Source organism: Oryx dammah, unplaced genomic scaffold (assembly GCF_014754425.2).
Source record: "Oryx dammah isolate SB20612 unplaced genomic scaffold, SCBI_Odam_1.1 HiC_scaffold_20, whole genome shotgun sequence".
Taxonomy (NCBI): Eukaryota; Metazoa; Chordata; class Mammalia; order Artiodactyla; family Bovidae; genus Oryx; species Oryx dammah.
The window spans coordinates 47,362,748-47,388,662 of NW_024070204.1; the positions used below are offsets into that span (position 1 = coordinate 47,362,748).

Genomic DNA, 25,915 nt, shown 5'->3' on the forward strand with positions numbered 1-25,915 from the left:
AAGAGTATTCCAATATGGCCCCACTTCCTATTTATAAAAGAAAGATAGGAAGAAAGAAAATATGCGAGAACATTTAAGGCAGGGAATATTGGTTTTGTTTGCTTTTTTTAGTGAGTATGTGTGAAAGTGATCGTCTGTCCTTCCCAACCGCAGACAGGCAGTCGCTTCAACTGGCAAGAAGAATTCTCTCCCCAAGGCATCAAAAGGACACCTTCCCCAGAAAAAGAGAAGTCAGGAGCCTGAGATCTCCGCTGCTATGAACAGTGTCTATCAACAGTGTTGCTTGGGGTTGATTTTTTTGCCTTTCAATTGTTCTACCCTTGTAATTGTTTTTGAGTAGGAACAGGAAAGCTGAAAAGCAGGAAGGAGGGAGCCCGGGAAACATAAATCAGGCGTCTCCCGCTCAGAAGTCTAGACAACGGGGCAACAGGGAAGGAACTGGCAGGAGCAGACCCCCAGAGAGAAACGTGGCCCGCTCAGATTTTCTTCTTCCTATTTCTGGGGCACTGTCCTCCAAGGAAACCACAGAGTCAACTCAACGACTGGAGAGTCTCAGCCGCAGGCACAGAGAGACTGGGTGGTGGGAATCTCTCTCCGACTGTAAGGCTCATGCCTCAGCCAAGAAAGACAGGGGGCTTCCCTGGCAGCTCAGTGGTCAAGAATCCTCCAGCCAATGCAGGAGACACGGTCGGATCTCTGCTCCAGGAAGATCCCACATACCACAAAGCAACTAAACCCATGCACCACAACTACTGAGCCTGTGCTCTAGAAACTGGGGCAAGGCGCAACTACTGGAGCCCGCTCGCCGTAGAGTCCGTGCCCTGAAACAGGAGAAGGCACTGCAATGAGAAGTCCGCAAATGAGAAGTCCGCACATGGCAACTAGAGAGTAGCCCCTGCTCTCTGTAACTGGAGAAAAGCCCGTGCAGCAGTGGAGCCAAAAGTGAATAATTAAATAATTTAAAAAAAAAAAGAAGAAGAAGAAAGTCAGAGGGACACGTTGTCCCTGCTTTAACAGAAATTGAGACTTTTCATCAATTTCCCTATTTCTTAAAGTCTTCAGATGATTCAAAAATTTTCAAATGCCATAGGAAAGCAAGCTTGTGGGCCCCGTTCAGGCCGTGGGTTAGGTCTGCAACCTCTGCAAACACCAGCCAAGCCACCCTCTCCCTTCTTGGGGACAAGAAAGAGAGCAGCCACCATATTTGAAGATTAATTTGCACCAAACATGATGCTCTTGATCCAAGGTTTTCTTGGAGCCCCAATTTAAATGTATAAAAACAAAATAATCCTGAGTTTAGAACAGGGAAAATAAAGAAGAATTTGAGTATGTCCCACTGAATATGAATTGAATATATGTCATATGAATATGAAAAGAATATGTCAGCTAAGAAAAATGATTAAGCAGTTTCACACTGACACTGAGCCAGGTTTCTCTGACTGTTACTCTCACCACACAGTGTCCCCATCTGGGATGCTTTTCAACTGTTCTCTGCAGGAGCAAATTCTAGCCTTGTAGCTGGGATCAGCCGTATCTCCTTCCTGAAAGTGTTGATTCGGTAGACTAAGGGATCCGTCAACAAAATGGATGGGCACCATCCAATCCACCAGGGGCCCAAGTGGAGCAAAAAGACAAAGGAAGGGCAAATTCTCTTGCTTCTTGAACTGAGATGTCCATCTTTTCCTGCCCTCAGATATCAGAGCTCCTGGTTCTTAGACCTTCAGACTCTTTGACTTATATCAGCAGTTCCCTAGTTCTCAGGCCTTTGGACTTGCACTGAATCATACCACCAGCTTTCCTGGTTCTCCAGCTTGCAGATGGCAAGGTTGTAGGGTTTAGCTCCCATAACCTCACGAACTTCTTATCTATATCTCTATTGGTGTCTGTGTCTATGTTAATGTCTATGTCTATGTCTCTGCCATATATCCTGTTGATTCTGTTTTTCCAGAGAATCCTGATACAATAGTGGCCCCCTAAGATATGCAGGTCCTAATCCCTAGAACCTCTGAATGTTCCCTCCTATGACAAAGAGGTTTTGTAGATGTGTTTATCAAGGTCAGGACCTTGGGATGGGGAGATCATCTCGGATTATGTGGGTTACCCCTCCCTCTAGAAGGAGGCAGAGGGAGACTTGACCACACACAGAGGAGGAGAAGGCAATGAGACCACAGAGGCAGAGGCTGGAGCATTGCTCAACCAAGAAATGCTGGCTCACCAGAAACTGGAAGAGGCAAGGAACAGCTCCTCCCCTAGTGCCTCTGGAAGAAGCAAGGCCCTGCTGACTCCTTGGCTTCTGCCAGCAAAACTGACTTTGGACCTCTAGCTTCCATAACTGTCAGAGAACACATGTGTGATGTTTTAAGCCACAGAATTTGTGGTAATTTATTACATCAGTCATTAGAAACTAATACTTAGCACTCCTTATGCTTCCATGGCTCACTGTGTGTGCTTCCAATAGAGCCAAGCCACATTTTATGAATAATAACAGCATTCATTGAGTGCTCAGTATGTGCCAAGCATTGAGATAAATGCATTAGAGGATTTTTCTTTAAAACTTCATCACAATGCCATGAGGTAGGTACAATTAGTTCCCACATTCTCCAGAGTTGGAAAGTGAAGGTTAATAGGCTTGAACAAGATAACTTGAGCAAAGACACAGCACAGACAAGTAGGAGATGCAGGCTTCAGGCCACCGCAATCGTACGAAATGTGACAGCCCCGGCAGCATGCAGGGCACAACCTCCTAACCGACCAGGGCAACCTGCAGTCTCAGCTCACAAAGCCATTCAGTCTCCAGTCCCTGTGCTTGTAACACCTCTGCTCACGCTGTAGTCTCAGTGTCTGTGTGTCCAACTCTTTGCAGCTCCATGGGATGTAGCCCACCAGGCTCTTCTGTCTATGGGATTTTCCAGGCGGGAATACAGGAGTGGGTTGCCATGCCTTTCTCCAGGGGATCTTCCCAACCCAGGGATCGAACCCAGGTCTCCTATACTGGAGAGAAAGTCTACCATCTGAACCACCAGGGAAGCTCAGATGGTAAAGAATGGGATTCGTGCCCTTAGAAAAGAGGCCCCACAGAGCTGTCCAGCCCCTTCCACCATGGGAGGGCACAAGAAGAAGTCTGCAGCCCAGCAGACAGCCTTCAGCTGGCCACACTGGGACCCTGGCCTCAGACTTCCAGCCTCCAAAACGGTGAGAAATAAAATCCTATTGTTTATAAGCTTCCCAGTCTGTGGTGTTTTGTTACAGCAGCCCACACAGACTAAGACAGCTCATATTTCACTTTCCTGATTATTTTTATGTCCTCCTACTATATCAGCAGTTCCTGAAGACCAGAGACTCTGTCTTTTCTCTTACTAGCCTCAGATTATAGGATATTTATTGGCATCTAGGAGTGCATGAACAAATGAATGACTCTTTTTCCTCTGAGGCAGTTAATCCTGAAAAGGCACAAGGGATTTAAGAAACAATCTAGAGGCAGGGAAATAAGCTATCTTCTTTCTTTCTTTTCCATTAAGAATGATTTTCAAATTGGACAGCATATAATAAACATTTCTGCAAAAACTGGAGAGTGAGATAAATTAAGCAGTAAGTACTCATCTGAGCAATTTAAATAAGTTCAATCACTGGGACCAGATAAATGAAACCTCAGAACACTGGCAGCACTTCCAGAAAGGACACTGATTAGTGATCTATTATGACAAATGAGAAAATGCCCCCCAAAATTTAGATAGACAAATGTTTTTCATGGTTTTCCAATAGGAGGAATAAGTCACTAGAAATAAGTAGCTTGCAGACAGCAGTCCAGAAGGCACAAGTCTTATTGAATCCATGTGAGCCTGAATGAATCCCCCTGCAATATACTACAGGGGGGGGTTGTCCCTGGCCTAACACTGTTCAATTTGTTGTTAGTGGTTTGAATGGGAATTTATCAAAATTATTTTTCCCAAGTTGAGAAGAAAGTTAAAGTATTAAAAATATAAAGCCTGGGACAAAGACCAAAGTCAGCAAAATTCCATTCAATAAGAATATGTGAAAAATCTTCCCATTTAGATTGTTTTCACTGCACAGGCCTAACGTGGGAAAGAACTGATAAGAAGTAAAAATGACAGGCAGTATTAAACAACCACCTCCAGAATATGAGACAACAGTATAAGGCCATTACTTTGCTTAAGTAGTACAATTTTAGCTCTTATTAAGGAAAAAACAGTGTCCAGGAAAAAAGCAAGCAAAATCTGATTATCTCTGCACAAGTCAGAACTCATCTGGAGAACTGCGGCCAGTCTTAGAACCGTTCTTTTAAAAGGAGATGGACAAGCCAGGATTCAAAACTTGATTTTATTTGGAGGAAAGAGACCACAATAATAGGAGATCAGGGAAAACACAGTAACAGAGAGACACATGAGTGGGGTGAAGGCACCTGGGGTATCTAGTCCAGAGGAAAGGAGGCCCAAACGGAGCTGTATTCTTTATTTTTTATCGGTTGTGCCGCACAGCTGGTGGGATCTTAGTTTCCCCCATCAGGATTCAAACCCACATCCCTGCATTGGAAAGTCCTGGAACTGTCTTCTTTAAAGGGAAGCATTTTATGAAATAAAAGCAAAAACGTATTTTTGTATTGCTCTCCTGTGACAAAACTAGGACTGACCCCTGATGCATGGGAGGAGGCAAATCTGTATCCAACACAAATGGCAACTCAATCACTGGTAACATTTTGAATACATAGTTCTCAGGCAGCCCCTCCATGAAGGAAGGACATGTGGTTTTTAAGGGCACAGATGAACATTTTCTACGAGTTATGTATTTTAATGTGTGCTTTTTAATGTTTTAACTTTTTCAAAGTTGATAGAAAGTTTTCCCCTATGAAAATTAATTCAAGTAAAATAAATGACGATTTGAAAAAAAAAATTAAGTCATTAACAAATGGTATGCAGACAGGGCAAAAATCAGAGATGGTATGCAAATAACTATAGCTTAAGAAACCCTGCTGCAGACTGTGGTATTTCATCTTCAATGTTTTTAAACTTTTGTTTCAGGATCTATCTCCTGCTGAGGAAATGCCTGTCGCATAGTTTTAAATGACTCAAGTATTTATTAATAGAGAGGAAGAGGAAGATAAGAAAAATAAGACAAAGAAGGGAAAAGGGATGAATGACTTGATAGTCCAAGCACATCAGTGTGGCTTGTTTACCTTTAGAGTTCACATCACATTGACACTAAATCGGGAGGAATGCAGGGCACCAGGGCCAAAAAATAAATAGGATAGAGAGGTTAAAAATAAGGTCAGGAAGTAACAAAATGAAACAACTAGGAAAATAGAAACAAATACCTATCTAGTGATAAATAATCTGACACACAAATATTCAGTGGGAGGGAAAAACTCAGACATCCCTAGGAAAGACATGCTGGGGACCTCAGGGTCTTTCTAGAACCCAGTGGCAGAGACAGAAGTAACAAAGATGGCCCAACAGCTCTCCAACATAACCCCCCAACCACCCTTTCTTAGCCTCTGAACGTCTGCCCCTACCACCACCCTCACCACCACAAGCCCAACACAGCAGTCCACAAGGCATTTCAAATTCAGGACCTCAATACTATTTCAGGTTAATCATGATGACCAAAATGTTTATCTTCTCCTTCTTTAACGTCCAGTGCCTCCTTGTCCTAGGGAGCAACACTACCCAAGCAAAGACTGTCAAGATGAGACATTCTTAATTCTGTCTTGCCAACACCTGCCACTAGGGGCTCCAGAGTGTCTTTAGCATCTATGCCTTCCTTTCTAAGTCCCTGACCAAGGTTGCCTTCCTTAGTAAGTTATCCTCTCTCTGTTTGACTTGTTGCTCTACAGACTCTGACCCCTTCCAGAGAACTTCAGTACACATGGCCAAGGTTTCAGCCGTTCTTCTCCACTCCCGCCCCTCTTCAGACCCGTACAGTGATTTCTTATAAAACTAAAAGTCTCCTGATGAATAAAACCCCTTCACCAGAGGGTAGTACTGTCGCATTCACCAGCAGTCTGACGTTTCGCGTTTTCTCCTAAGTAAGCATATTTTGCATCCCAAAAAAAGGCAATGTCAAAGAATACTCAAACTGCTGCACAATTGCACTCATCTCACATGATAGTAAAGTAATGCTCAAAATTCTCCAAGCCATGCTTCAGCAATACATGAACCATGAACTTCCAGATGTTCAAGCTGGTTTTAGAAAAGGCAGAGGAACCAGAGATCAAATTGCCAACATCTGCTGGATCATCGAAAAAGCAAGAGAGTTCCAGAAAAACATCTATTTCTGTTTTATTGACTATGCCAAAGCCTTTCACTGTGTGGATCACAATAAACTGTGGAAAATTATGAAAGAAATGGGAATACCAGACCACCTGACCTGCCTCTTGAGAAATCTGTATGCAGGTCAGGAAGCAACAGTTAGAACTGGACATGGAACAACAGACTGGTTCCAAATAGGAAAAGGAGTACGTCAAGGCTGTATACTATCACCCTGGTTATTTAACTTCTATGCAGAGTACATCATGAGAAACGCTGGGCAGGAAGAAGCAGAAGCTGGAATCAAGATTGCCGGGAGAAATATCAATAACCTCAGATATGCAGATGACACCACCCTTAAGGCAGAAAGTGAAGAGGAACTAAAAAGCCTCTTGATGAAAGTGAAAGAGGAGAGTGAAAAGGTTGACTTAAAGCTCAACATTCAGAAAACAAAGATCATGGCATCTGGTCCCATCACTTCATGGGAAATAGATGAGGAAACAGTGGAAACAGTGTCAGACTTTATTTTGGGGGGCTCCAAAATCACGGCAGATTATGATTGTAGCCATGAAATTAAAAGATGCTTACTCCTTGGAAGGAAAGTTATGACCAACCTAGATAGCATATTCAAAAGCAGAGACATTACTTTGCCAACAAAGGTCCGTCTAATCAAGACTATGGTTTTTCTAGTGGTCATGTATGGATGTGAGAGTTGGACTGTGAAGAAACCTGAGCACCAAAGAACATGCTTTTGAACTGTGGTGTTGGAGAAGACTCTTGAAAGTCCCTTGGACTGCAAGGAGATCCAACCAGTCCATCCTAAAGGAGATCAGTCCTGGGTGTTCATTGGAAGGACTGATGCTAAAGCTGAAACTCCAATACTTTGGCTACCTCATGCGAAGAGTTGACTCATTGGAAAAGACTCCGATGCTGGGAGGGATTGGGGGCAGGAGGGAAAGGGGATGACAGAGGATGAGATGGCTGGATGGCATCACCGACTCGATGGACGTGAGTCTGAGTGAACTCCAGCAGTTGGTGATGGACTGGGAGGCCTGGCGTGCTGCAATTCATGGGGTTGCAAAGAGTCAGACACGACTGAGTGACTGAACTGAACTGAAGCATATTTTGTCTATTACAAAAAAAAAGTAGTTTAATGTCTTTAAAATAATTTTGCTTATGAAGTTGAAAGTCCTAAATTCTAATTTTAGCTGTCCCTCTTACTAGTTCTGTGATAATGAGGGAGCTATTAACTTCTTCATATTTCAAAAAATTATTACATAAGGTCTGTAAAGATCTTTATACAACACATGATTCCCTTTAACATAACTATGTACATACTTATGTATTAAATATAAAACATTGCTCTCTACAAATGTGATTAGAATCATATGCAGTATACAGCTCTTACAAACGTGAGTCATTTCTTTAGCACTTGGTTATTTGCTTCCTTATAATCATTCCGTAGTTGTTTCATGTGTTTTGTGTCCAAACTTGATTCCATACTTGTGTGAAGCTGCCTGCATCGTTTACACTTTATGGTATTTTCTACATTGCCTGAGTTGATTAATTAGCTGAATCAACTGCTTTAGCCCATTCTTAACCCAATAGCTTCCCTTAACCTTGACCTTCAACCTCATCAATCTCTTCTCCCCCTTTTGGAAGCCTTTCTAGATCTTCTGAAAGAGTGTTGGTGGGTTTTCTAACATATGATCCCCTATGAAGAGAAATTTTAAATGCGGATTTATCTATAATCTGAAGACGGTCTCAGTATGAATAGAACATGTAAGCAATGATGACAGATCCTCAGAAAGCTAAGAGATGATGAAATCAAATATATACAGAAAAAGACTCTGCTAAATGAAAAAAGGAGAAATTTTTAAGATCCAGAATCTGTGTTCACCACTGTCTAGGGTAGAAATTCTCCAAACTATTGTCTTGAATGTTTGGTTAATGGGCCTATATGAATACTTATATATCATAAAGTATATATATATTTATATATCATAAATATATACCTTTTATATATATTTATATATCATAAATATATATCTATATATGTATATATCATGCTCCCAAGCCTTAAGAATCATAAAATTAACAAACCTACTCTGATCTGATTTTGTCCATGACAAAAGACTTATCTAAGCTTTCAAAGTCGTTTCCATATAGAGTGAATTTTCTGGTCAAACTAACATAAAACATCAGGTCTACACAATCGTTATATTCCTGGTTGTAAAAAAACTAGCATGGTGGCTTCTACAGCAATTTGTTTCAAGTTCATACAGCATAATATTGGCCTTCTCAAGCCCTTTCAGCTCCGGATCACTCAATGGGAGATTCTCAGAAAACAATGGACTAGAAGCTATCATAATGATTTTATTAAAATTACATCACCCTTTGGGGCCCTGGCTGGGAGATGGTCAGTCAACATCCTTTCCAGAGTTCTCCCTCGGTCCCCTGTCTCAAAGCAGTTATAATGGGATGGATTTACATGATTCAAATTATAGCAGGGTCTGTGAATTAAATTTTAAAACTATTTGCTTAAATAGTCTGAGGAGTTAACTTAGCTGCTGTAGACACAGAGACATGAAATGCATTTAGTGTGGAAGATAAAGGGAAATGAAAGAAGCTTGTTGCTCTGTAAACCAGAAAAAGATTAAGATCTAAAGCTTCTCAGACTTAAATGTGCTCTTGAGTCATGAGGGGATCTTGTAAAAACGCAGACCCTGATTCAAAACAGGCTGGGATGAAACCTGAAATGCTGTGTTTCTAACAAGCACCCAGGTGATGGCAGTGCTACAAACAAGGACCAGAATTGGAGGAGGAAAACCAGAGAATTTAAGCTATAGATAGCAGTATTCAGATGTAATATAAACACAGGGGCTTTATCTTTTTCAATGACTCAGCTAGAGAACACCAAAATAATAATATCACAGTTAAGTGATAGAATACATTTTGTGTACATTTTTAGTTTTTACTAGAAATTTTATTTACAAGAGATTAGTTTTCTTTTGTATTCATTCTTATCAGGGCCCAAGAGTGGGAGTGAAGTGGTTTATGGTCTCTGAAGGTTTAGGTGCCTCAGCAGTGGGCGTTGCTCAGCTGCCTCCAAACACACACAGCCCAGGAGCAGGGCTAACAGTCATTTTAGCTTTTCCTCTAAATCTCCAGAGATCTAACAGCAATGGGAAGGGACTCTCACAAGCTTCTCAAATCATTCCATGCACTTTCCTAGCACTTTCTGCAAATTCACCACAACATCAACAGTCAGGCCCTGGTGGAACAAAGCAACTTCATTCAAAACTTGCTATGTGTACTAAACAGGGCATTTTTTTAAAGGGCTAAAGGAACCACGGCTTTCGGGATATGCAGCCTTCAATTCCCTTTCCATATTTACTCCTAAAATTTTCAACAAAGTTAGGCTTCCCATAGAAGGTGGCAGCCACAGGAAAAAATGAAGACAAAAGATGAAACAACTAGATGATACACCCAAGTAGAAAGGTGGGGGGCAGGAGGTTATGGGGAGCAGTGTTTGCCTTTTGTATAGAAATATCTTCCCTGGTAGCTCAGTTGGTTAAGAATCTGCCTGCAATGAAGGAGACCACCAGCAATGCTTGAGACCTGGCTTTGATCCCTGGCTTAGGAAGATCCCCTGGAGAAGGAAATGGCAACCCACTCCAGTATTCTTGCCTGAAAAATTCCATGGACAGAGGAGCCTGGTGGGCTATAGTCCGTGGGGTCACAAGAGTCGGGCATGACTTAGCAACTAAATCACCACCACCACCATCTTATTTAATTGCTAAAAGTCCTGCGTTATTATAGAGTTAAGTTTTTCCCCATCTAGAGTTTGCAGCCCATTGGTGAACCTTGAAATCATTTTGAAATCAAAAGCAGGCTGTTTTAAAAAATACAATAGACCAGGATATGCTACAGTTCAAAGGGGAAACCTCATTTAATAAAACTTCTCGGTTACACCTGTCTGTGTATGTACTGAGTTATACCATAAAGTGCATTTCTTACTATGTACCATAACCAAAAATTGAACTCACTGAACTACAGTTTGTTTTATGATAGAGGAGGGTTTTCTAAAGACATCATTGTTTTTCATCTGTTTATTTTTACTATATTCACCTGGCTCTGCCTTAGCTGGATGAGGTCAGAGCAAGTAGCCTTTTCAGATATTTCACTGCCTTTTCCACTATAAATTCATTGAAGTTACAGTATGCCTAAGCCATATGACTTTATATACATATAAATATCAAATTCCTACTGATTAGGTGACATACTAATAGACCAATTTAATTGCCACTCTGAATTCCTAGGTATTATACACCCAATCCGCCACATTCAGCCAACTGCTGGAAGCACTTTACAGCTTTTAAGATACAAGGGCACCATCTTCTGGTGAAATATTTTCTTTGTTGGGCAGATATGAAAGAGCTACCAAAAATGTCATTTTTCGAGCAAAAGTTACAACTGACATCGTATATACATTGATATTTTTAGAGCTTTTTACTTCATTTAGGAATTTGCTCCATCTCTGAAAAGGAGCTTTCTATTCCCCAGCAGTGACAGGAGCTAGTCTGTCCTTCCTGACTTTCCGTTAAGCGGAGCTGGTTTCAAGTTTCAGCTCCTCCTTGAATTCCAGCTTGCTGAGACTTTCCTCTAGAATCATCCAAAATGGAGCCTCTCACAGCCTACCCTTTGAGATGTTCAGGGCCCAAAGCAAAGGCATTTGCAGTCTTGCTGTCTATGGTTCTGTGCACAGTAATGCTATTCCTCCTACAACTCAAATTCCTAAAACCTAAAATCAACAGCTTTTATACTTTTGAAGTGAAAGATGCAAATGGAAGAGCGGTTTCTCTGGAAAAGTTTAAAGGCAAAGTAAGTTGCACCTTCTGATTTTTCTATTGTTTGTCCACGTTCTCTGCTTATTGTCGTAACAGTCCATTTTTTACTGTTATATGTTCATGTTATAATTTAGTCCTCAGAGAAATTAGTATATCACTTTAGCCATCAGTGCTCTCATAGTTTCTATGCTAATTGATAACTGATTATCTTAACTATTTGCTTTAAGATATTTTAAGGGCTGGATTAATACTTTAAATTATTTAGGAAATTCTAATAGTAATGTGATTATGGAGTATGCCATATAATGTGAATATGAAAGTATTAACTCCACAATATAACAGCATTAAAAAGCACTCTATCAATAATCATATTTTATCTTTTATTAAAAAAAAAACTTTCATGAGTACCTAGGGCTTTATTAATGGTTGTGATCTTTCAGAGTTTTAACTCAGGCATTTGGGTTATGATTTTCAGTAGAACTGGGGACATCTACTGTATCGAATAAATTTCATAAAAATATGAAATAACCATCTATCAAAGGTTGTATTCCTCCAAAATGGTTTAGGGTTTTAACTACTTGCAGAATTTTTTTTTTAATCTTTTATTTGCTTCACTTTCCGGTTGGATTTTTTTCTTTTTCCGGGAGGTTGCACTAGTTGTAAACGTGGCTAGTGACTGCCAACTCACAGACAGAAATTACTTAGCACTGCAGGAACTGCACAAAGAGTTTGGACCATTCCACTTCAGCGTCTTGGCTTTTCCATGCAATCAGTTTGGAGAATCGGAGCCCCGCCCGAGCAAGGAAGTAGTATCTTTTGCAAGAAATAACTTCGGAGTAACATTCCCCATCTTCCACAAGATTAAGATTCTAGGATCCGAAGCAGAACCTGCATTTAGATTTCTTGTTGGTAAATATCTACCTTGCCTCACCAATTTAATGTTTTTAGTTGCTTTCATTTTTAAAACAAATGTACCAGGACCATACTTTCCTATTTCATTTTAAATGTTTTAGTGGGAAAGTTTTATAAAACTATCAAAGAACTAGATTCTCATCCTCTGTAACTTTCTAGAAGTTATGCTTTCCTAAAATCAATGTTTTAACTTCTTGGATGGCAAAATAAATCTACTACAGTGTATTTTGTTCCTTATTATTTTCCCAAAGAATGTACTTTAAGCTGGCTACACATCTCTTATCAATATTGCTGAGCATTATTAGTTAAACTAATCTTTCTGGTTAATTTTATGTTGCCTTATCTGAGATATTATCCTCAAGGGTGAACATCTCAGTTTGCCAGGTGGTTTTTGGTAAAATTCAAAATAACACATCTTGATTTTTTTTGGAGGAGGGTAGTGTTAGGCTACCTCTGTAATTAAGCTAATTATGGAAGTCTGTTTAAAGATTTTTTTCAGCATAAAGGGAGTGCAGTATTGTGACTAAGGGCTAAGCTTTAGCCCCAGCATACCTGGGTTGAAATCCCTGCTCTGTTACCTTTGCTGTGTGACTCCAGGCACGTAACTTAACTTCTGTCTGTTTCCTCCTTTGTAAAATGACATCAATAGTATCTACCCCTTACGATTGTTTGGAGGTTTAGGTTGTTAATAATAAAAATAAAGTACTTACTTACAGAGCTTCCACTGTGCCAGACCCTATTCTAAAGGACATTCAGCTCATGTCCTCTCATCTAACTGCCTCAGTCATTTCCACTGCAGGTAATTTGAATATTGCTAAAACCATGACCTTAGCCAGGCAATCAATCTTCCAATCCAACAAACCGGCTAATGATATTCCATAATATTTAAGTATGAAAGCAGAATCTTCCAAAAACACTGTATTAAATTTCTAGGGACAGTCATTATAATGCCTAACATCATCAATAACAACGAAAGTGAGGTCTTTATTCCTTTTATTTCCAGGATACACTGAGGTGAAGAAAAGCCACAGTATGTGCCCGTGTAGTCATCTCTCAATTATAAGAGCCAAATACTTGAGCACATTAGCTCCTAGGTTCTTCCCCTTTGTCACTAAAAAAGAAACTCCACTTACCCTGTGTAATCAAAAAGGTAACAGTGATTTAAGGTTTCACTAAAGTTAGATGAAGCTCCAAAGACAATGAAATGATGGCTAAATGAAAATTAGATCTTTTTAAATTGGCCAAAATAGATAGTAACTGATCATGTGATCACAAACAAGATGGCTCTGTACAGGTGTGCAGGTTGTTCACTGAACAGGAATAAGGGGTCACATGGGAGCTGAAACCCAGGCAAATGAAACGTATGTGCCTAGAGTCTGTTCCCACCTAGAAGGGTATCTTTTTCTAATTCACACAAAGATACTGCCTAGAGAAAGCCCTGCTCTGATGAGTGTTATCTTTTAAAATACATTTTCCATTATAGAAAATGTCTATTTTTCAGAATGATTTTAGGAAGACTTTAACCATTAATATGATGCTCCTACCAAGTCAATGATGTTTGAGCTAATCAGCAATACTCCTAATAATGAAATAATCAGTGTAAGTGCTTGGCACGGTATGCAAAGTATAGCACACATAAGTAAACATTAGGCTACTTTTTATTTTTTCTAACCTATGTTCCCTTATTGGTTCTTTCCCCAGCATAAACACAGGATCCCCCACCTTTAAAAACTCTAAGCAGTATGTTCCTTCTACCTACCTCATCACTAACATTTTTGAAAGAATAGTTAACATTTGGTTTCTCTGCCTCCCTCTCTCTGCTTCCTTCTTAGATCACCGCATTTGATCTCTCATTCCAACAACCCTCCTGAACCGAGTGGGTCTCAGTGCCTATGACTTCTACTCCAGCTCCTTCTCTTCTTTCCAGGTTCCTCTTTTCCATCCATCCTTACCTCTACTGATCCTCAGGATTCTGCCACATCCACCTGGGCTCTCCTTACCCTGTCCCCTTTCCTGGGTGAGCTCTAGCTCCTAAGCTCCAAAGCCTCCTCTGATGGGGTGTCCCACATAACCTGAATCCCCTCATGTACAAAAATGAACTTGTCATCTTCCTCCTAATATCTACTTGCTTTGCCTTGTCCCCTATTTTAAGAGCATGAGCTCTTCTAATAGAAAGGACTAGATATCAATCTGGACTCTACCTTCACTAGCTATGTGACCGTGAGTCTAGACCTCCATTTTTCTCATCTGCAAAATGGGGATAATAATAATGGCCAACCTTTACAGGGTTGCTATACAGATTAAATGAGAGGATCCATTGAAAGCACTAAGCATAAATTACTAGGCATATAATAATTATTTATATTTTTCTCATGAAGTGAAGTTGCTCAGTCATGTCCGACTCTTTGCAACTCCATGGACTGTATAGTCCATGGAATTCTCCAGGCCAGAATACTGGAGTGGGTAGCCTTTCCCTTCTCCAGGGGACCTTCCCAACCCAGGGTTCAAACCCAGGTCTCCCACACTGCAGGCAGATTCTTCACCAGCTGAGACACAAGGGAAGCCTTTTTTTTTTCCATACTAGTCAATAATAACGCACACAAATCCTGTATGATATAAATAGAAAAAAAGTTCTACATTTCTTACCTAAATTAAGATATATCAAAATGATGTCTACAGTTATTTAGCATTCCTTACTATGTAATACATAACAATATCAAAAACATACACTTACTACGAAAAGTAATCCATACATTCATGTTACCAAAGACCATAAAGCGTCACTTTATCTTAAAAATAATGTTAAGCAACTGAAAGTTTCAGCTAGTGACAAGGTAAATTTTTTAGTGGTTCAGATCAACAAATCTAGTTTTATTTCATTTCATGATTCTAGTTCAGTACAATCTTCAGTGAAGTCACCAAGTATATAGATATCTGATTACACAGACTTTGAGTTTAGGTGTTTTGCTTTTTGTTTAGTTCGGTTTTTGAAATGATGACAATTCTAGAACTTGATTCTAAAGTTGTAATTTATTCAAATACTAATAGAAATGAAAATCTTGACAAAGAATAAAATTTTACTCATGAAAATATATTCTGATATTTTAGATTCTTCAAAGAAGGAACCAAGGTGGAATTTTTGGAAGTATCTGGTCAACCCTGAAGGTCAAGTTGTAAAGTCCTGGAGGCCAGAGGAACCCATTGAAGTCATCAGGCCTGAGATAGCAGCTCTGATTAGACAAATGATTATAAAAAAGAAAGAGGATCTATGAAAATGCCATTGAACCATTATACGGCAATAGTCAGAATACAAAAATGTCTCCATGAGGGTTTGATCCCCTTTTAAATTAACTCTGACAATTAAATATGGCACTGAAGGATAACTTTCCTTTTATGTTATCTTGTGAGTGGTAATGAATGTCCACAGTACAGATGTTACCTAAAGCAAAAATAAACAGCAGCGAATGACTCTAAATATATTAAATACTTCATCCAACCACACTAAATAATTCAGAATACCAATGTGCTTCAATATCCTATTATTTCACTTGACATTTTCTAGGATTGTACTTGATGGAAATGTCAATACACCAAACCACTGTTTGAATTCAAGATACTGTGTGACATTTCCAGAGTAACTGTAAATGATATTTTTATGTAATGAAAGGCAAAATAAACATTGAAAATGTGAAATATACATAGATTCTAATCTTTATGTATTTTTCTTTCACGTACAGAATTTTGTTTCTTAAGTACAGGGTCATGGTATGTTTTACTATATCCAGCCAGATCAATGTCATTTAGTCACTTGGTCATGTCTGACTCTTTGCTACCCCATGGACTGAAACCCACCAGGCTCCTCTGTCCATGGGATTTTCCAGGCAAGAATATTGGAGTGGGTTGCCATTTCCTTCTCCAATCCAGCCAGATCAGTTCAGTTCAGTTCAGTCACTCAGTCATGTCCGACTCTTTGCGACTCCATGGACTGCAGCATGCCAGGCCTCCCTGTCCATCACCAATTCCCAGAGTTTACTCAAACTCATGCCATTGAGTCAGTGTTGCCACCCAACCTTCTCATCCTCTGTCGTTCCCTTCTCCTCCTACCTTCAATCTTTCCCAGCATCAGGGTCTTTTCAAATGAGTCAGTTCTTCACATTAGGTAGGTGGACAAAGTACTGGAGTTTCAGCCTCAGCATCAGCCCTTCCAATAAATATTCAGGACTGATTTCCTTTAGGATGAACTGCTTGGATCTCCTTGCAGTCCAAGGGACTCTCAAGAGTCTTCTCCAACACCACAATTCAAAAACATCAATTCTTCGGTGCTCAGCTTTCTTCACAGTCCAACTCTCACATCCATACATGACCACTGGAAAAACCATAGCTTTAACTAGATGGACTTTGTTGGCAAAGTAATGTCTCTGCTTTTTAATATACTGTCTAAGTTGGTCACAACTTTTCTTCCAAGGAGCAAGCGTATTTTAATTTCATGGCTACAATCACCATCTGCAGTGATTTTGGAGCCCCCCAAAATAAAGTCTGACACTCTTTCCACTGTTTTCCCATCTATTTCCCATGAAATGATGGGACCAGATGCCATGATCTTCATTTTCCGAATGTTGAATTTGAAGCCAGGTTTTTCACTCTCCTCTTTCACTTTCATCAAGAGGCTCTTTAGTAGTTCTTCACTTTCTGCCATAAGGGTGGTGTCATCTGCATGTCTGAGGTTATTGATATTTCTCCCGGCAATCTTGATTCCAGCTTGTGCTTCATCCAGCCCAGCGTTTCTCATGATGTACTCTGAATAGTTATTTATTAATGACATTATCATTTAATGTCAATATAAATGACATAACATTTGAAAAAGCCTTGATCATTTATTTTCCAGAAGCAACTCAAATTCCACAATTAAAATATTAACACTTGAGTCGGTCTGTATTTCTGAGTGAAAATTCCAAGTGTAAGAAAAAAGCCATAAGTATATGATCATTCAGCTTGATTCCTTCAGGTTAATTTTGGTTAATTCCTTACAGGTTTTGGTTAATTCCTTACAGGTTAATTTTGGTTACTAATCTGGTCAAACTAGATTAGCCATTTGGAAAGAATTCAATGGTACATCATTCCCATGGCTATAATAAGAATCAACTCCAAACAGTCAAAATGGTTAATGTAAAAAAAGGGAGTGAGTCTAATTACATCAGCAATCACTGAGTCTGTTGAGAATCACAACATATCTTTTCTCCCAAAGTCCTGATCTTTATGTTTTGTCAGCCTTCTAATTACTAACAAAGCAATCTTAGCCCCATGAAATATATCTTCATTTCATAAAGGAATTAAACAGGAATAGTGGAGGCAAAACAATGTGCAAAAAATTTGGCTAAGAAGGAAGACCCAGTCTAAATAAGTGAATTGACTCTCCAATTCTGACCTGATGAGTGAAAGTAAAGATTCTTTTTCATGATGAAATCAGCAATGCCCACCTGAGTATACAATTTTGCTACAGCACTTACAAGTTCTTAAACCAAATATATCCTGGAATACCTTCTGCTTCAGCATATACGTCCAACCCTCAGCTCTGAATGGATTTAGTAAGCTCTCAGGTAGGGGTGGAGTGTGGTTCCCCTCAGGTCAAGGAGATCTGCAGGAGCTCCTGAAGAATGGCGGTCAGTGTGTAAGCAAGCCTGCTTCTCCCTCTCACCAGCAGCAGGGCGTTTAGCCAGGCCACTACTTTTCAGTTTTCTCACCTGTAAATTGGTTCTGGTCGGGGTAGGGGGAGTCAAACTGAACAAAAAGCCCCTTCCGAATTACCAAGGTGAGTCAAGTGATCAGGAATCAGTACTAACCTACTGTTGAAGAAATGGAAACCACCTAACCAGTCTATCTGTCCTTTGCCAGTGTACCCCCAAAAGCCTTTAAGCAATTTGAATTCTGGGCCTCTAAGCAAAACTTTGTTTAGCCTTCAAGTGCTGCTTCTGGAACATTCTTGCCATATATCCCCACTTATGACTTCCATGAGTTCACAGCAGTGCTGTGGGACTGCTGGGGTGCTTATGTGCTCACATCAGGGTATGTGCAGCAGTGCAGAGGCTACACAGACACGCCACTGCCAGACAGACCAGAACTGTCCCAGAGAACACAATTCAGATGGCCATCCTGCCCCAAACCACTAGTTCTCTCCAAAGGCATATAAAGTGGGGTTTTAACTTATGTATCTCCTGACTTGCTTGCCTTATTCAGTCTGCAATCTCTACGAGATTGGACTTGATTCTCTCACCACTCTGAGGATGCAGGGAGGGCAGGTAGGGGTTTGAATGTGTGACGTATGGGTGTCCATTCAGGGTTATGGTGTCCAACCAGGCTGTGCTGGGCTGTGTGCTCGGTCACCTCAGTTGTGTCCGACTCGATGTGACCTATGGACGGTAGCCCGCCAGGCTCCTCTGTCCACGGGATTCTTCAGGCAAGAATACTGGAATGGGTTGCCATGCTCTTCTCCAGGGGATCTTCCCCACCCAGAAATCAAACCCACATCTCTGGCACCTCCTGCACTGCAGGCGGGTTCTTTACCCACTGAGTCACCTGGGAAGCCTGTCCAACCAGGCTACGTGTGGTGAAAGGGAAGAGAGCCATTTGCTCATGTTCTGCTGCCCAGACCTTAAATGACTCATGAACACTGACTGCCAGCAAACACACAGAGGAAAAAAAATGCATCTTTCCTGAATTGAGCATAAGCTCTACCTCAGCATCAAAAAGTCTGGGACATAAACTGCTATGGGCTGCCTGAGAAGGATAACAGAAAAATAGTAGGTAAAAGAGTATTCAGCACTTGCCCTTCTGACACAGACAAAATCTATTTTACTTTTAGTGGTTAATAATTCATTGACTTGAAGTTGTTTCAGTTTGTTTGGGAAGTGGAGAGGAGTACTTCCTACTAACTCCTGATCTTCATCTAATGGCAGCAGAGTGTGCTGTTACATATAGCAGAGTGTGCTGCAGATTTGAATAAATATGAATTGGCCAGAAATATTCCCTAGAAGTTGTATTTCATTTTTGAAATTTTATATTAATCACAGTGTATCTATAGCATGTATATATGTACATAAATGTAATTCTTAATAACTACAGTTAATCACAATGGTGTGATCACTCACCTAGAGCCAGACATCCTGGAATGTGAAGTCAAGTGGGCCTTAGAAAGCATCACTACAAACAAAGCTAGTGGAGGTGATGGTATTCCAGTTGAGCTGAAAGATGATGCTGTGAAAGTGCTGCACTCAATATGCCAGCAAACTTGGAAAACTCAGCAGTGGCCACAGGACTGGAAAACGTCAGTTTTCATTCCAGTCCCAAAGAAAGGCAATGCCAAAGAATGCTCAAACTACCGCACAATTGCACTCATCTCACACGCTAGTAAAGTAACGCTCAAAATTCTCCAAGCCAGGCTTCAGCAATATGTGAACCGCTAACTTCCAGATGTTCAAGCTGGTTTTAGAATAGGCAGAGGAACCAGAGATCAAATTGTCAACATCCACTGGATCATCCAAAAAGCAAGAGAGTTCCAGAAAAAAAAATCAATTTCTGCTTTATTGACTATGCCAAAGCCTTTGACTGTGTGGATCACAATAAACTGTGGAAAATTCTGAAAGAAATGGGAATACCAGACCACCTGACCTGCCTCTTGAGAAATCTAAATGCAGGTCAGGAAGCAACAGTTAGAACTGGACATGGAACAACAGACTGGTTCCAAATAGGAAAAGGAGTACGTCAAGACTGTATATTGTCACCCTGCTTATTTAACTTCTATGCAGAGTACATCATGAGAAACGCTGGGCTGGATGAAGCACAAGCTGGAATCAAGATTGCCCGGAGAAATATCAATAACCTCAGATATGCAGATGACACCACCGTTAAGGCAGAAAGTGAAGAGGAACTAAAGAGCCTCTTGATGAAAGTGAAAGAGGAGAGTGGAAAAGTTGGCTTAAAGCTCAACATTCAGAAAACGAAGATCATGGCATCTGGTCCCATCACTTCATGGGAAATAGATGGGGAAATAGTGGAAACAGTGTCAGACTTTATTTTTTTGGGCTCCAAAATCACTGCAGATGGTGACTGCAGCCATGAAATTAAAAGATGCTTACTCCTTGGAAGGAAAGTTATAACCAACCTAGATAGTATATTCAAGAGCAGAGACATTACTTTGCCAACAAAGGTCCGTCTAGTCAAGGCTATGGTTTTCCCAATGGTCACGTATAGATGTGAGAGTTGGACTGTGAGGAAAGCTGAGCACCGAAGAATTGATGCTTTTGAACTGTGGTATTGGAGAAAACTCTTGAGAGTCCCTTGGACTGCAAGGAGATCCAACCAGTCCATTCTGAAGGAGATCAGCCCTGGGACTTCTTTGGAAGGAATGATGCTAAAGCTGAAACTCCAGTACTTTGGCCACCTCATGCGAAGAGTTGACTCATTGGAAAAGACTCTGATCCTGGGAGGGATTGAGGGCAGGAGGAGAAGGGGACGACAGAGGACGAGATGGCTGGATGGCATCACTGACTCGATGGACATGAGTTTGAGTGAACTCCAGGAGTTGGTGATGGACAGGAAGGCCTGGCGTGCTGCAATTCATGGGGTCGCAAAGATTCAGACACGACTGAGCGACTGAACTGAACTGAACTGATCGTATATATGGGCTTCCCTGGTAGCTCAGTAAAGAATCCACCTGCAATGCAGGAGACCCAGGTTCAATCCTTGGGTCAGGAAGATCCACTGGAGAAGGAAATGGCTACCCACTCCAGTATTCTTGCCTGGGAAATCCCATGGACAGAGGACCCTGGTGGGCTACAGTCTATGGGGTCACAAGAGTCAGACAGGACTTAGCAACTAAACCACCACCATGTAACATACAGTGGTGACTCATGAATGCTTAACAACCAAATCCCTAGTGGAGGAGTTCCAATTTGCGGCATTTCCAATTTCTATGGCATGAACACTTGCACATAGTCAATTTTAATCTACTAATTGTTTCATAACGGGCTTGTAAAATTTCTGAAAATTTAGCAATCGAGTCTCACCAACTAGGACAAGCTGGCTCTAGCACAAAAAGATTTAAATCAGACTTAATCAGGGTATCATAAGAATCTCGAAAGAGAAAAATCTGAAGCAAAAACATAACATATATACTCCTTCTTGTTATCACAAATATACTATTTTGACAGGTTATATATAAATTGGATGTATATGCAGTTACTGAATTATGAAAAGCTGCTAACATTTTAACTGTATACTCACACTATAATGACCTATTAGGACTTTAGGTAATTTCAAGTAGGAAGACACTCCAGTAAAAAATAAGAAAAAATATATATATATATACAAAATCTAAGAAGGAAAACAAAAACTATTTCTCTATTTTCTTTAAACATAATGACTGTGTTTCAAGACTGCCCATCATGAGCTGGAAAATCCTGAGTGATCCCTGTACAAAATCACGTGTAGTCCTGACAACATGTCCCTTTGAAAGAAAAATGTCAGTTTTGGGTGAAGCTAATATGGTGACACTCTATATTTATCCCTCAGTTTGACTTCATCTTCCCCAGAGAACAATAAAATCCTAACAACTGTTACACCAAGAAACTAATACATCACACCGCTTTCCATTCTTCACACACCCTCTTCCCTCTGAACAGTGAAGGCCACACTTTGCAGAGGGAAGCCTTCTCTTTGGGGGGCAGGAGCTGCTGGGGGAGGGCAAGTAAAGAGTAGTGAGGAAGCAGGACATTTTCCAGAGGGCGTGATGGGAAGAAATTACATCCCCAGCACCAATGGGGCTGCTGCAAGAGAAAACACCCAAGAAAAAATACTTTGAACCAGTGTTGTCTGCCTCCCTCTTCTTTTTCAACCCTCTTTCCTCTTCTCATCCTTTGACATCCCAAGTGCGACCCCTTCTCTTTCCTTGTCACTTCTATGGCAACGTTTTCTTTTTGGATTTGTACATTCAATCACCTCCTTACCCACTGATCTCATTTATTTTTACTGCACTCCATTCTTTCTTCTTTCTCATCATCTCAGTAATAGGAACAACTATGTCTTCTGTTTATTCAGTATCAATTTTGGCATTTTATGTCTTGCTCTTTACAAAAATTTTTAAAAAGTGAAACACAAAGGACCAGCCTCTTAAATTTAGTAGGTTTTATTTTTTATCAACAGATCAGTGGTTGTCTATAGAAAATAACATATTGAAATTTAACCTCAAAAAAACAAGATGAAAACAATATTTACATGTAAAGGATACTTAAATACAAAGATGCTGAAAATGGAATGATACTAGGCAACAACAAGGAGATAAGATTTGAAAGTAGCAAAACACTTAAGAGTCAAATCATAGGTATCTGTTTAACCCATGGTTCTAAAAACACTTACATTTAAACAAGAATTTAAATTATTTTACCAATAACTTATAATCCAACGCAGTAAAGAATGTAATGTATTTCTTACACCTAATTTAGGGTAAAAATAATTGACCAAACCAGCAAAAGTCAGTTCCAAGAACTTGCTGCAAATATCTACACAGTGTGTCTGGGACCCAGCACAAACCTGGAACTGCTCCATGGGTCAAAATGTGCTCCAAGGGAATGAGAAAATATTTAAAATTATGTTGAATGGTCAGTTCTCCCCCTTCACAAACTAAATCTCATGCTCTTTTCTAAACACTGTATGAGTCTGATTTTACAGAAAATGAAGACTGGAGACAAGTCTTCTAAACAATCAACCCCAGCTCCCAGCCCCCCTAGGTTCCCAGTTTTCTTCATATTCAAGTGAAAATGTTTTAGTTGAATGACTCATTTGGCAAGTTACCTACATTCTACCTTTAGCTGTATACACACATGGTAACTGAGACCTACTCTAATGTCAAATTAAGAAACTAATCATTCAAAAGGAATATTGAAGACTTAGTTGAAAATTGGAGGAAACATTTTAGTTTTTCCATTCCAAATTGTCATTATATTCTAAATTTTGTACTTCAAATATATAATTTCTCAAATACTTTAATACTGTGTCTACAAGTATGACAGACTCCAGAATATTATCTGAAATTTTTAACATGATTAAGTAATAGTTGATTATTATTGAGTAGTTTCTTCATCATTAAAAAGCTGTTCATTGTATTATAAGTGAAAAGTCGTAATAAGCATTATGTAGAGGGTCCTGGTTCATGGCAAAAAGTACACATACACACACATATTACCTAGATTTAATTATACCCATTACTGATGCTCATTATACATGCAATAAGATAGCAGTTGCATGTTAGCTGATGGCACTCACATATTCAACCAGCTAACAATACACTGCCAACCCATCACACATAGGTCACCGGTGTACTTCGTTAACAAGAAGAATTTATCCAGAAGCAAGTGGCAGGGCAGTTGTGGCTGCTGAATTGACCCAAAGCAGCCAGCTAACAATACACTGCCTACCTGATTCAGGTCACTGCTGCTCATCATGGCCCATGAAGTCACTGAGGCTAAATTTGTAACATGAAACAGTGACAGAACTTTCATCTTAATAGTAACATTTTTTAAAACTTATAGACAAAACCTGTTTCTCCAAAAATATTATAAGAAATAAAATCAATATTTTTTCATCTACTCAAAAACTTAAAAAAAACTTTCAAAATACTTCCACTTAGGTTTATAAACTAAGGCTCAGATATGAAAATAGTTATGGCTTACAAGTGAATTAAGAAAGTTATAATTAACTACAGTTTTTCCAGTGACTTTTATTTACAGACCAAAAGGCCAGTCGTTTGTATTAAATAGTAAAATATCTAGGAGTCATGGTTATCCAAAATCTGGGCATAAGACAAATCTTCAGCTATGTTGAGGAAAAATAAATATATGAGTATTCAGGGAATTTAAGGAATTAAATGCCATTTGTCTTCTCCTGATACAAAGGATATTAGTCATTGCATTCTGAAAGTGCATTCTGAAAGTTATGTGTTGAATTTATTGTGTCACCAATGAAATACAGAAAAATGTGAAGGTCTAGAAAACTCTAAAACTGGTGGATTTGAAACTAGAATCTATGCGTAAAGACTAAAGGAATGTGAACTATTTAGAGAGAAAAAAAGTGAATCCTGATAATGAGAAATTTAAAGCATATGCATGCTTGCTAAGTTGTTTCAGTCGTGTCTGACTCTGTGCGACCTCTATGGACTGTAGCCCACCAGGCGCCTCTGTCCATGGAATTCTCCAGGCAAAAATACTGGAGTGGGTTGCCAGTTCCTTCTCCACCGGTCTCCTGCATTGGCAAGGCGGGTTCTTTACCTCTAGCGCCACCTGGGATCCATAAAGATAAAAGAGCTATTTATGTGTAAAAGTTAAGATGAAAATCTTTGGATTTGTTTTATTTTCACACTGATTACAAGAGAAGCTGAAAACCTTTGCGTTCAGACTTTCACGGTGAAATTAACTGGATCAACAGTTAAACTACTAAACTAGGACGGTGAATTATGCACTTCTCCTCTTGACCACAAGATGGCACCATTTCCGATTCTTTGGAAGGCAAGATTATGAATGCAACAGAGGGGAGTGCAACTAGCAACTGTTAAAATGAAATTTTAACAGCCAGCTAGAGATGCACTGCCTACCTGACACATTCAAGCTTCTTTTTTTTTTTTCTGTAGAGGCAAAAACTGGAAAGTACCATTCAGATACAAATGATTACCGTTATTTGGCAGAGATCTTCAATTTCTTACAAAAATGTTTTAGATATAGACTCTGTAGTTAGTGATGATATGAGACGTGCAAATTTTCTACATTTTCAGACCATTTCATACGTCCAACAAATATCTTCTTTAGCAAGAATTAGTTTGTTCAAAGTCATATTTAAGACAGAGCTCCATTAAGCACTGGACACTCACCTTGGGAGAAACTTGACCTCTCCTCTGCTTCATGTTTTTGTCGAGCACCCGCATGACATCCTCCTTTGAAAATAGAGGTAACATATTGGAATACAAACTATTTACAAAAATCATAATATTCGGTGTGAATGTTTCTAGAGCCTCAGCTTGTCAAATTAAATCCACTTTTAAAGCAAACAACCATCTCCAGAATATAAATTACACAATTCAATATTAGATTTAGACTTCTAACTACCTCTTGGTCCTAGACAGGTATTACAAACAGTGACTTCGACAAGAAACCCCTTTAGGAAGTTGGGGCGAAGAAACGGAGGAGCGTTACTCACCCACAGAATCTCTTCTTCAGTGCGGACCCTCCTCCGGGCGGCGCGCTCCAGTTTCCACTCCATCTCTGGAGGCGTTTGTCCTACTGGCTCGAGTGTAGCCTCTCCTCGACCGCTTTTGGTTTTGTCCCCCAAGAATAAGCCAGTCTTGACCCTTAATCGTCAAACCTCTGGAGTCTTGTACCCTAGGACGATCATATTTCACTCCTAACCTCCATTTTCCTCCCCCTCCTCCCACCTCTCTTAGAGCGTGGTCCCCAGAGTACCGTTTAAAAAGCCTGCTGGGCGGCCGCCGGAGCGGGAATTCCCCTACCCGACTTCTCATTGGCCAGAACTGCGGTGACGTCAGACTTCGGGAGGGATTCCCCCTGCGCGCGCCTGGGTCCTCCCTCCCTCTCGGCCGCGGCCCCGCCCCGCAGCCTCCAGCTCTTTGTCCGCGGAGGCGCGCTCCGAAGCGCCAAGGTTTGCCGCGAGCCGTGGCGGGTCTGAGCTGCGGCGGGCGCGGAGGGCTGGAGAGCCGCAGGAGGCAAGAGGGTTGGCGGGCAAAGAAGCGGGTTCTGTGATTTAACGTTCTTTCCATACTGGAAACTAATAACGGGTCCTGCACCCTTTTCCTCGGCCCCCAGTTCTCATTCTCCAACCCCATCATGCTGCCTT

At 40.3% G+C, this 25,915-nt stretch overlaps 2 protein-coding genes across 3 annotated transcripts in view; one reads left to right on the forward strand and one right to left on the reverse strand.

Annotated features, from left to right (window-relative positions):
• CDC20B (cell division cycle 20B) overlaps positions 1-25,488 on the reverse strand; it is a 65,930-nt gene extending 40,442 nt beyond the window's left edge. Inside the window, exons 1-2 of the mRNA XM_040262530.1 lie at positions 25,262-25,488; positions 24,936-24,998 (exon numbers count right to left, since the gene is read on the reverse strand). Of these exons, the coding sequence (XP_040118464.1) occupies positions 24,936-24,998; positions 25,262-25,324 (126 nt within the window). The 5' untranslated portion in view covers positions 25,325-25,488. The remainder of the gene's footprint in view (positions 1-24,935; positions 24,999-25,261) is intronic.
• On the forward strand, positions 10,896-15,719 carry GPX8 (glutathione peroxidase 8 (putative)). 2 transcript variants are annotated; one of them, XM_040262527.1, is made up of 3 exons: positions 10,896-11,144; positions 11,758-12,019; positions 15,131-15,719. In XM_040262527.1, exons 1-3 carry the CDS (start codon positions 10,941-10,943, stop codon positions 15,292-15,294), a joined length of 630 nt encoding a protein of 209 aa, XP_040118461.1. In that variant the 5' UTR covers positions 10,896-10,940; the 3' UTR covers positions 15,295-15,719. The 2 variants fall into 2 exon arrangements, with proteins under 2 accessions (XP_040118461.1, XP_040118462.1); XM_040262528.1 differs by lacking the exon at positions 11,758-12,019 and having other exon boundaries at positions 10,900-11,144.
• Positions 25,489-25,915: the final 427 nt, after the last annotated feature.